The sequence below is a fragment of the Limanda limanda genome, chromosome 1 (assembly GCF_963576545.1).
Source record: "Limanda limanda chromosome 1, fLimLim1.1, whole genome shotgun sequence".
Taxonomy (NCBI): Eukaryota; Metazoa; Chordata; class Actinopteri; order Pleuronectiformes; family Pleuronectidae; genus Limanda; species Limanda limanda.
The window spans coordinates 25,713,995-25,726,847 of NC_083636.1; the positions used below are offsets into that span (position 1 = coordinate 25,713,995).

Genomic DNA, 12,853 nt, shown 5'->3' on the forward strand with positions numbered 1-12,853 from the left:
CTCTGGATTGTGGATTGTGACAAGTGCCAGGACAGCAGCCCAACAGGACCAGGACTACAGCGGCTCCAGGGACTGTCACTTCGCTGCCTTTTCACCTGGAGCTTCCTACAGTTCTCGCCTGACAGCGCACCTCCCGGAGCCAAGACGTTGTTCCGCGGTGACCCGGCTTGCCTCAGTCCGAGCAGCGCAGTCCGTGTGGGAAGGTCGGCACTCGGCGTCCTGCAGGCCGGAGACATGATGGTCCACTGTGCCGGCTGCGAACGGCCCATCCTGGACCGGTTCCTCCTCAACGTGCTGGACAGAGCCTGGCACGCCAAGTGCGTCCAGTGCTGCGACTGCAACTGCAACCTGACGGAGAAGTGCTTCTCCAGGGACGGGAAGCTCTATTGCAAAACGGACTTTTTCAGGTAAACACGCAGGGTCTGGACACAGGAGCTGCTCAGAATCAAGATCTGGCTCCTGTTTTCACAACAATACGCGCCATAATGTCTGAGCGATGGAGGCTATATTGATGAATTCAATAGATGAAGAATATAAAATAACTTTAAAATGAAAACAATCATAATAGCATGTCATCAAGCTCAACATTCTGTGAGTACATGGGTCAAAAATATGAAGCCATGGGTCCAAACCGTTTAGGCCACTGTTATTAACTTGCGTTAGGACTAAATCAAACAAGTTGCACGTGGAATTAATATATAACAATACCACATAGATCTAACTTTAACATTTATTTTAAAATGTGGGATTTTAATTTATTTCTCAAACGAAATGTTGTTTTTATCATGGACCTCGTGGCCTTTTAATGGGGCCCTTTGCAATCAACACGACACCTCAAATTGAATTTCACTCCACATCCACGTCCCCTCAGTGTTGAGCATTTCTATCTATTTTCCAGCTCCATGACAACACTTTTTTCCCCAAACAGCCATTAGTCTATCAACCGCTTCCACAGTCCCTCAAAAAGAGTTTCAGGTAATTGAGTGATAAGTGAAGCTCTTGTTTGTCCTGTCGCTCTCTCGTTGCATCATTTTCATCCGTGCACGCGTCACTTATTTTCAACCCAAATTGTCTAATGACATGTGAGGCACGCGAGCCTTTGTCGGGACGGGCCCATTATTGGCCCCGCGCGGCCCCGGCCGTCATATTACCGCAGGTCCCATCAAGCCACTGGATTTTTTTTTTTTTTTTAAATGGCCCGACCATTAGCCAGGCGAAACAGTAATCACCCTAATGTGTCCATTTGTTGTGTAAGTAGAGTTGTGGCCTTTCGCCGGGGGAGGCTCGGCCGTGCATGTGAAAGGGAGGGGGGAGGCGAAACGATACCATTGCAAATGGGAAGACAAGGCTACATTAGTGTTAAAACAAAAGGAGTGCTTGCTTTCACCCAAAGGCTTAAGCATCCCCACCAACACCCCCCCCCCCCACACACACACACACATATTTACAACCTCAGGTACAGCAGCCCAGTGTGTGAGCCTCATGAACTGCTAATATTGAGAATGAAGCATCAGAGCAGGAGGTAAAGAACTGTAAACAGCAATCAAATCTCTCTCACTCTCTCTCTTTTACACTAACTCCCATTTATTTATTTTTTTTAGGGGGGGGTCTATTTGTGTATCGAATTGATGAGTCCTCCCACCCGGTATTTAAGCGGGTGAATATGGATTAAGAGAAGATTTCCACGCTAAAATGCTCCCACTCGCGCTTAATCCCATAATATATTCCTGGGCCACAATGTGTTGATTGTCACTAATACGTTTTGCGTGGGGTTATTGTCAGAGCACCTCCATCAGAATTATGAGTCTTTATTTCTTATAAAGGAAAATCTGACGTGTATTTTCAAATGATCCAGCAGCCACTATTTATACTGTCAGTCAGTTCCATAGAAATTATATCGTAGACATGCTTCTGCTTGCTGATGTGTTTAATGTAAATAATAGTTTTCTAAGTAGCCTACTTAATAAACCTTAAATATAATCATGTTACATTGCAATTATTATTAGTATTATTATATTTATTATTATTATTATTATAGGAATTTTAACATGATCAGAATGTGATATATATTGGCCCGATTACAGGCATTACTTAGCTGCAGTATATTCCAACCAAACAAGGATGTTGTTAATAATGCCTTACATCAGTTGATCACTGATTTCAACATATGATATATATATGGACATAACGTTTTATTTTTTTAAATTTGGATATTAACTATTACGCGCTGTTGTGTTGGTATAACACGAGCTTGAGAATTCTCTGAAATGTTCCTTGCGCGCTTCTGTTATGTGTGTGTGCCTACACCATTTCATGCAATTATTCTTTAAAAGATATAAAAATATATATATATATATATATTTGACATTATTTTGTATCCTTTTTATCCAGGAGGTTTGGCACAAAGTGCGCGGGCTGTCTGCAGGGAATCTCGCCGAACGACTTGGTGCGTAAAGCGCGCAACAAAGTGTTTCACCTGAACTGCTTCACCTGCATGGTGTGTAACAAGCAGCTGTCCACGGGGGAGGAACTCTACGTGATAGACGAAAACAAGTTCGTGTGCAAAGAAGACTATGCGAGCTCCGGGGCCATCAAAGAAGTCAACCTGAACTCAGGTAATCAACGCGATAAGGAAGCCACGAGATGTGTGTGTTTGTTCGATTATCTCCGCAAAAAAAAAAAAAAAATCCTCATTGTGTCCACGCTGTGTGTTTAACATGAGCGCACCGAGAGGATAAATATTACGCACACGCACACCCGACAAATAAAATGGCAATCGGCCTTGGAGGGAACAAAAGGGAGACAAGTGTGGAGGCTCCAAACGCACTGTAAAGATTTTGTTTTTGTGGAGCGTTTCCAGTGGGCCCGTGGAGACCATGTCACAACAACCTTGTCAGATGAATGGTTTCAATATTTACCTCAACAGGACAATGGCTCTCTGTTATTGTACGTCAGGGTCCGCTGGGGACGAGCATGCTGCTGTGGCCGTGTGTGTCTGTGTGCGTGCAGCCCCTTCGGTTTTCTGTCTTTTATTCAGAGAGTTCATGAGGACGTCAGCCCCACGTCTCGCTCACGTCTTGTGCACACATGTGTAAAATTATTTGCTTTTAGAGAGAAACAATATATTTCATGCTCGGTTTAATTTGTGCTGCTGCAAGACCTGCAAATAACAAGTGCATACAAACAGAGAAAGAAAGAGATATAAGCATGAAAAATGTGCTAAAATATGATTTAATCGTCTTTATTTGTTATTATTTTGGATGCATATTTTCAGTAAAGCATGCGTGCATGTCCAGGCCTGATAAAAGCAGAACCCCTCCCTCCCAGTTTCGGGATCGTGACCTTCCTCTTGTTTGTCCCCCCCCCCTCCTCCAGTGTCGTCGTGCACAGACAGGAGTTTATCGCCGGATCTGCAGGACCCAACTCAGGAGGACATAAAAGAGACGGACAATTCAACGTCCTCAGATAAGGAAACGAACAATATTGAGAACGAGGAGCAGAACTCGGGGACCAAGCGGCGGGGGCCCCGGACCACCATCAAGGCCAAGCAGCTGGAAACGTTAAAGGCCGCGTTCGTCGCCACGCCGAAGCCGACCCGACACATCCGGGAGCAGCTGGCCCAGGAGACGGGACTGAACATGCGGGTGATCCAGGTAAGACCCCGCCGTGCGTCCGTGTCTCCGTGCGTGTTTGGCAGTGAGGGAGGACAAAGACAAATTAGAGAGAATTGAAGGATTATAAATCAGTGGAATTACTCATTAATTCTACTCCATCGTTTAATTGAAGGCCCCATTATCTGCTGGAGAAACGTCAAAACATGATGTTGTCTGAGAGAAAGGATATAGATCCACGTTTAAGCTGCTGTGTGCGAGCTGCGGTTTGTTCCATTTGCTGGAATGAGCTCAATATAGAAATACATTACAGTACACAGTTACACAGATGACAATACATTTGACCTTTTTCACTTGAATATGTTTTGTCATTTCACAATAGCAAAATACACAAATGTGCAATCTTGATATTATATTTTCATATGTCCATATAACAAACCCATGCTTGTTATCACAGAAATGCAGATTGTGTGATTTTTTTTTAATAATACATTTATGTGTTTTTATAACTTTAATAGTAATTCTTACAGAGCTGCACATTTTAATTTAATATAGAGCTTTAAAAAAAATTAATTACTCACTCTCTGTTATTTCCATATTCCTAAAATTAAACCTCCCATTCGCCTTCAATTTCCACGCTGCTGTATCCATACCTACAGGCGTCAATTTATTCTCTGAAATTAAGATCCAGTAATCCAATTTACTGATGCATGGATATAATAAATACCATGTTTTTTTTTTTTTTAGGTCTGTCATTTATTTTGTGCAGACAGCAGTTTATTTCAGGTATCATTCGTGTTCCACAGCCATGAAATTAGTGAAAGGTTAGTTTTGTTGCTGCCAAAGGCAATTGGAAGCCCCCCCACCCCAACAAACAAACCTGCTTTGCAGCATAATACAATCGCATGCTGTTTTGGACCTCTATGCCTCTCTGTCTGTCGTTTCATCCTCGCACACTCACACACACTTGGTGTCTGGGTGCAGACTGTGTCAGGATGATTAGCACCATCTCTGCCAACTGTGATGTGGCTTTTTGTGCACTCACTGTAATTATCGCTGATTTCACAGATTTACATACCACCCTCCCCTTTCCCACCTCTCTGCTCTTACTCACTTACAGCCTGCTCCCACTGCTTATTAGAGCAGACCGGGGCCTCTCCAGCGCCTCATCTGTATCATCATACTGCAAGTTGTTGTGTGTGTCTGTTTGTGTTGGTGCATCAACAGAGCCGAGCCAATCAATCAATCAGTCAATCAATCAATCAATCAATCAATCAATCAATCAATCAATCAATCAATCAATCAGGCAGTCAGCAGTCAGTCGGTCAGTCGGTCAGTCGGTCAGGCAGGCAGGCAGGCAGGCAGGCAGTCCATCCCTCTGTCCATGGTCCCCACCCCTGAGTGTTGCTGTGTTGCTTGGAGCCAAAATGGAGGCTGTGTTTCGTCATCCTCCTCCTCGTTCACTGTGTGTTAAATACCATTGCTCTCAACGCGGGGAGCCCTGTGAGCCACGCTGCTTCTCCAGCATGTGGATGTAATCCCTAAGCAACGCTCTCTCGAGGGGAGCGAGAGCATTTCCATAAAAATGTACCCTACAGTTAGACGATTGTTCTCAATAAGCAGGTGTCGCCTTTGCCGCTGGAGCACATAGAGCACAGCCTAAGTGGTTTTAGGTGTTTTTTGTGTGTGTGTGTGTGTTTTTGTTAATCTGCAGCACAGTGGGATTCTGCCTCTGGTGTAGCCTCGCTGGTGTGAACATACATCATTATGCAGCAGTGATGCAAAAGGCGAAACAAGATGTGTTATGTGCTTATAATGCAGACATTCTTCCATATGGCGTGTAGTTCTGCACTTTTGAAATCCCCCTTTGTTCCTCTTCAAAGACAGCTTGTTTAACGCTGGTGATAAGCTTTTTAGACTCTGATTTATGGCTTTGACTGTTTATTTTAACTTGTGCTGAGGTGCATTGGGTTGTCTGTTGGGGTGCATTTGTATTATTCTGCTGTTCAGCTTATTTCTGCAAAAAGGAAAACACTTTCATGACAGAGTGTAGCAGAAAGTGTGTTTTTTGTCTCACAAGTGTCATGTTAAGTTGTCTCTTAGGAGGAAAAGTCAATATGTTGTTTTTTTTATGCTCTCCCATATATCTGACTTGGTCTTTGTTAATTTGTAATATTGTGTAAACATTTCTCCTTTCAACACACAAAAAGCTTCTTCCACCTTAGTGAATTGGAGGCACAATTGAACGCCTCTGGTGTTTCCATTTATTTTTTGTCAATACTGAACTGATCTTATCTGTTCGATTCTGACCTGGCGTTGAAAACTTTTACATTTTACATTTTGTCTCAATGGATATTCATGGAATGATTTTCAGCATTAAAAGTAAAAAAAAGGGATTTTGACATTGATGTCCCAGGAACTAACACCAAATATCAAGCAGAGACGGAGGCTGTGCTGGCTATCGTACAGTATATACAGTTGAAAACAACTACAGAGACTGTGGATCGTGTTTGTTAAGAAGCAAAAACCTCTTGTCTTAGTAGAAATTGTTTTTGTTTTTTTTAATTAGGGCTCTTTTGAGGAATTTTCCAGTCTAGAACCTATCGACAAAAGAAAACGAAACTTGGCTTCATAACCAGCGTTTCGCGTCTGATTTGAATTCTACACAAACTCTGTAGCTGTGAGCATGAAATTAAATATCAGTGAAATTACCTAAAAATTATCAGGATTCAAATTAAGTTGTGTCAGTCGTGCCTAGGGCATTTTTGTTTTTGTTACACGATGCAACAGAGTGCATCTTGTAGCGATTGTGTCAAAGCCTGATTCTCCCAGACGACGTGGTTTTCACAGTTGGCCTGACGTAGGAGAAGGTTTGACTGATTGCTGGAGCACTGAGGGACAGAGCAGAGACAAAAGGGGAAAGTGATCTGTGAAGGCTGCAGTTCAACCTCAAACCCTTTTCCAAAACGATGAGATCAGCTGATTAACTGTGTGTGCGTACGTGTGTGTGGTCTGATGCAGGTTTGGTTCCAGAACAGAAGATCCAAAGAGCGACGAATGAAGCAGCTGAGTGCTCTGGGCGCACGGCGGCATGCCTTTTTCAGGGGCCCGAGGAGGATGAGGCCCCTGGGAGGCAGGCTGGAGGATGCAGACATTTTGGGACCTGGGGCCTATGGTTACTATGGAGGTAAGAAATGAAGCTTGTTAAAACACATAAAGTGCCAGTTAATGCACATTTCCTGCATGGGCCTGTATGTCTTATATCTTTCAGTACACTACTATAGATTCTTGCAATATTCATGTGCGGTATGGGAAAATTATTTTATTCAGCAAATGTAATAATAAATAATCCACATCCTGGTTTTAGTCTCACTCCAAATATATGATACCGCAGGTGAATAGTAACCTTCAGCAGCACCACCGAGGCCATAGGTATTTTATCAGGCTGCAAGGAGATTGCTTAAAAGTTGTTCTGTACTCTGTGTACGCTGCACGACTGAACCTCAGTGAGGTTTATCTGGACACTGAGGGTCACATTATTTTCTGTAACCTTTTAATCTTATTCAATATGATCAGAACTCTTAATGGGACTCTAGCCCGGGGCACTGTTCAAAATGCTCCTAGAGAAAATAACAAGCGTACGTTAGCTGATCAAAATAAAACCAAATTCAAGAGTTTTTAAATTCTGAAGGCTCAAAATAATAATAACCATTAAACCCGCTTTAACTGTCACATCCGGGGTGATAAACGCCTGAAGGGGAGAAATGTCTTTCAGTCAGTGCTGCAGTATTGGTCGCATATACTTCAGTATTGTATAATATATATTTATCTTCACGCTTTCAGAAGGGAGAGCCTCGAAAACAGCTAATATAAAACTCTGGAAATAGAAAAGACGACTCAGTATTGTGAGATTTGATTCCCGTCCGTGCGGCATGGTCCTCTAAGTTTTGATATAGATGAAGCCTGCATCTTCAAACCCTTTGCCTTTTACACCGCTTGAATATAACTCGGTGCTTGAAAAAAATAGATAATTTCCTCCCCGAAAACAAAGCCGCCATGCCCTCAACAAATCATTCAGGTAGAAAAGAAGCTATCTTTCAAGGAAAGTAGCACATTAGATTCGACTCAGCAGAACTTTGATTTCTTACATTTTTTGGAGAAAAGATAATGGAAGGTGAATAGATATGTATTCTTAAGGATTCTTGTCAAAATATGCTTTTTATTCTACATAAAAACCTCAACACTTTTTACAACAATGTGTGAACTATAAATAGCTGTATCCGCTTTAGCAATGAAGCTAGTAATGAAATTGCATTCACTCTTGTCAGGCTCAGGTCTGATGAAAACACGTGGAGTTCACTGTCATTCACTGACTGGATTATTGCAAATTAGGGACAATGTGCAGCCTTGAACTGACAGACAGAGGCAGCTCTCCTTTGAAAACTGATCAAACGTTAGTTCCACAGAACATTTTCACATTGGATTTTTGGGAAATATTTGTAGTTGTTAAATAATAAAAGGGTCTCTACTATGAATACGGATTTCTGCATGTGAAAACGAGTTTTCTTTGCTCTCTAGTTCTTTTCTTACATGTGTAACATGCCAGAATACGGTCTGATCTCCAGTGGGTGGAATGACACCTTCAAATCAATGTTCTTTTAAAAGAAACGCTTGGAAAAAAACATTGGAAAAAAATGACATTCAAGCATCTGTTGGTCATCTGGACCAAAAAATATATAATAATTTTCAGACAATAGCAGGTGGGTGGCAGATAACAACACAGCACCAACACAGCAGCAGCCCCATGTTATACTGGTGGAAATGTATGTCAGCTTGTTGTTTGTTAGGAGCCGGTGGTTTTTATGCAGCTCCTGCACATCTACCTGAAGGGTCCCTGCATCGTGGATACAATAAACTGGAGCCGTCAAGGCTTCAACGCGGGGAGTGGGAGGGGAAAACAGAGGACAAAACCTTCATCCCCCATTCTCATCTATCTTGCTTTCTTCGCACGTTGCTTTTCACACCCTTTTGTGCCGCAGCAGCACAGGCCAGTCTGCGCCTTTATCTGAGCTCGCTGCTTCCTTATGTTCCTCTGCCGCTGCTGAGAGGGAGGGATGCCTCTGTGTGGTGTGGTGCATCTGCATGTGTGAGTGTAATTATAGTTTGCAGAGCCACACACACACACACACACAGGCAGGCAGTCCACAACACAGGCTTGTTGTGTATTCTCAAGGTCGGCAAAAACCAACAGGGGCCTGTTTGTGAGATCAAATAATTAGCTTCTTTGTGAAAGTCATGTCACGTCTTATTGTTTCTCTTGATAATCACCAAAAGCAATGTGCAAGAAAGCAAATAAAGGCATGTGCTATAATTGGGCAATATATTCTATTTCTCGATTTGTAACCTGTTAGTTCGCGATTTCGCCTGCTATGTCGGAAATAGGGGTGAGAAGAGCATATGGCGGGGGTGAAGAAATGCTAGTGCAACATCTGGGGCACAGGGAAAAAGTCTGCCATCGATCTCAGTTCAAAGTGGTTTTGAATCTGAATGCAGTATGTGAGGGAATTTGGAGCAGAGTGAGCTGTAAATTTGGAGAATATGGAAGTGGTGGGCCGCAGGAGGCAGATGGAGGTTTGGAATGGTTCAGGGTTTGCGACGGTGTGGAGTTGATGAATCCTGTGTAAAGGGTTTTGGCTGTATGTTTTCTGATCAACAACCCAGGAAAGCTTCAGCAGAACATCACAAGATTGATGAGTCCTATTCCGTTGCTGTGAGACTCTGGCTGCGTTTTCAGGATGATTGTGGTCGCCAGAGTTCACCTAAATATGTAAATATCATTCCCTGGTGTAGGATTAAAGGAAATATTCAAGGAAACACAATTATTCACTTTCTTGCCAAGAATTAGATGACAGGATCGATATCACACTCATATTTGTACCATATTTATAAGACTATTGCCAGGATTGAACTGAAACGGGGGAGGGGAAGACAACAGCTTCTTTAAAGTCCACAGATAAACAAGTCATATCTTGTTTGCTTCATCCTTGCAGAAACGTAAGTGTGCTACATTTCGTAGTTTTCACTGGAATTGTGCGTCGGACTATTTCTTGGCCGGGTGCAGCAACTCTCTGGAGCTTCCACCGGTTGCCTGGCAACCTCACGGCGATGGCAGGAGTTCGTACGGATTAAACAAATGAGATATAACATGTTAATTAATGAGCTTTAATGAGCTTTAGATGTGCTGCTAGGCATATTTTGCTATACCCTTGGTTAGAGACTTGTTAGCTGTGTTCCCATGTTTCCGGTCTAAGCTAAGCAAACTAGCTACTGGTTGTAGAGCTGAGAGAGTGGAATCAATCTGCTCATCTAAATCCAGGCAAAAAAAGCAAATAAATGTTTCCAAAATGTTAAATAATAAAAAAGCAGTTACTATTCAGTTACTTTTTACAGGTCTAAAGGTCTTTGCCTGAAACAAAGATGGGTAACATCTGAGGATGCATGGATCCTCATAGTGGCTTGACACTCAGGATCAGATTCATTTGTTGGGAAACCAAAATGAAGACAGTTCAACCAATTTCAGACCTGGAAATGCTCAAGAAATTGTCAAATAGTTCTGTAATATAATCTACAGCTTTTGGATGAATTTCTCTAGGTGTGGACAATTTAATGTGGAAACTTACATTTAATCCTACAGCAACATGATGGCTTTTGAGAAACAGTTTCACTGATGCACAACATCAAGTGAGCAGTTTATATCGGAACGGCTGATAAAATAGTCCCAGTGAAGACTTTTCACAGTGAGGTCCTCATTTAATCAGACAACAGGGACAATGTTTGTGGAAATGCAGTACGCAAGAATACATAACAATCTGCATGGCTACATACCATATGTATTTGGGTGAAGGGACCCTTTAACCTTGTCCATATCAAGGCTCCTGGATGTATTGTGTCTCTCAGTTCATAAATAATGTATGAGACTCGCTGGTAGAATGAACGTGAAGATTCCTGTTGGGGACCAAACTTGTGCAGACGTCTCTCAGAGGCATAAACATGTCAGTCAGTGTCACACGTTTGCCAGAAACGTCTGTAAATCCAAGTGTGTGCTAGAGATTTTCTGCGAATGTATTCAGTCATTAATGTGTCTTGGATTAAAGGTGTTTCTTTTTGTGCTACGTCTCTTTGAAGTGAATGCCTACTGACATTTTGCCTGTATTTGTGCTCTTGAATGATTTCACAAAGTGTCACACAGGTTTTGGAATCATTTACAGAAGGCATATTGCTTTGTGTTTTATGTCTGTGTATTTCTGGGCGTTAATGAATTATCTTACCGTCTAAGGAATTTGCTGATTTTGCATCGCGATGCAGAGCAACTGACATCCAAATAAAAAAAATAGAATGGGGCGAGTCTGTCACGATGATGATTGATTGAACTTGTGTGGAAAGCTATAGATGGTCCAACCGTGTGAATAAAACACAGCAGTGGCACAATCTCAAGCTGGGAGCCCGAACTAAAGAGGTGCCGTCGCTGCAATGCTGGAGGCAGCGAGAAGTGGAGAGAGGTGTAATTAAAAGGGAGAAAATTATTGGATGGAAAAACAGTTAATTGATTAGAGAGACTGGCAGAAAATAAATCAACTGTTGAACACAAATACTAAATAATCTCTGGTTGCAGAGTATTTGCTGGTTTTCTGTGGTTTGTATGACAGAAAATTGATTATCTTCAAAAAATATATATGCTATATAAATAAATAAACTTAAGATGGCATCAATACACTTGAAAGTTTATTGAATCAGTCAATGATATTAGTTGCATCCATAGCTGGATTGTCGTTGTAAGAAAGGGGTAATGATCTTTGCAGCTCAGGAAATAGCCAAAGCCCAGCGAGGTAGAGGGAAGGGATGTTGCTGGAAGCTGCATCAGACATGACAAAGAGATGTACCTGACAAGACCTGGCAGGGCTGCAGGGAGGCTGGAATCTCATTTTGGAGTTCCTCATCCAAATCCAGAAGTTTCAGCCGGGGAATCTATCGAGGTGCACGCATGGCTGCGAGCTGAATGAGTGAGAGAGATGAATGCAGTGTGTAAAAGGCGAGAGAACTGAGGTGGAGAGGTGTGGAGTTGTTTATACACTCAAATGAGGCTGTTGGAGACCGGTTGGTTGGAAATTGGACATGATCAATTTCACCACTTAGGTAGGTGTGGAGCTGTGTGTAAAACTAAACACTGCTCCGGGGAACTGTAAATGTTGTCTATGTAAAGTGTATTTAAAATCATTGATGGAAAGTCTAATTCTTGGTATTCTTCCTCCGCAGAATATCAAGGTGACTACTACGGACCAGGGAGTAATTACGACTTCTTCCCCCACGGTCCTCCGTCTTCACAAGCTCAGTCTCCAGCCGAGTCCCCCTACATCCTGGGCTCTGGGCCCGGAGCCATGGAGGGATCCGGCCACCACCCTTCAGACGACCAAAGGTTCACGGACATGATCTCCCATGCGGAAACCCCAAGTCCGGAGCCGGGTTTACCGAGCTCCATGCAGCCTGTCCCGGGGGAAGCATATGGTGGCGGTCCTAGTCCTCCTTTCTCATTGGCCAGTAACTCCAGCTACAGCGCACCAATGTCCCACCAAGGCCAGGAGATGGGAGAAACCACAGCCTGGTAGAGGACGAACCACAGGGACTATTCCTGGGCTGATTGTCAGCCTAGTTAATTCAGGAGATGAGCGATGGGGGATAAATCCCCACATTGCAGAATGAAAAGTACATCTGAAATTTCTATGGACTTGTTCAAATCACGGACAGATTTTGACAGTTGACGAAGTGATGGACATGGAAAAGAATCCGAGAATGGGATAGCTTATCGGAAAAAAATAATATTTGCTGCCCAGTAGACACTCCAAAGCATATTCCTTCCTAGATTACTGGACTTGAGCTATTAAAAAAAACGTTGTGATTCTACCCAGCAAAATGCTTCTCGCCTTCCCCTTTATGTTAACAAAGGTATCTTCTAATGCTCTAGGAACACATTAGAGAGAAATACCAAAGGGGACATCTTCAGTTGTCTTCATTTCTCACCACATTTTTAAACAACCTTGCAGTGTAGGTTTTTCCATTCTGTTGCTCTACACCTGTCTTTATTTCTAAACTGCCGCTCTACCCTCAATATTAAAAAGACAAAGGACCAGGTTCAATACAGGCTTTAATCCTCATATACAAATACATATGTGGCAATCAAGACACGA

The 12,853-nt window shown here is 42.7% G+C and overlaps 1 protein-coding gene across 1 annotated transcript; it reads left to right on the forward strand.

The window, feature by feature from the left end:
- Positions 1-234: 234 nt before the first annotated feature.
- On the forward strand, positions 235-12,274 carry lhx5 (LIM homeobox 5). Its single transcript, XM_061080073.1, has 5 exons — positions 235-407; positions 2,392-2,615; positions 3,376-3,653; positions 6,633-6,798; positions 11,925-12,274. Exons 1-5 carry the CDS (start codon positions 235-237, stop codon positions 12,272-12,274), a joined length of 1,191 nt encoding a protein of 396 aa, XP_060936056.1.
- The last annotated feature ends 579 nt before the right edge of the window (positions 12,275-12,853 follow it).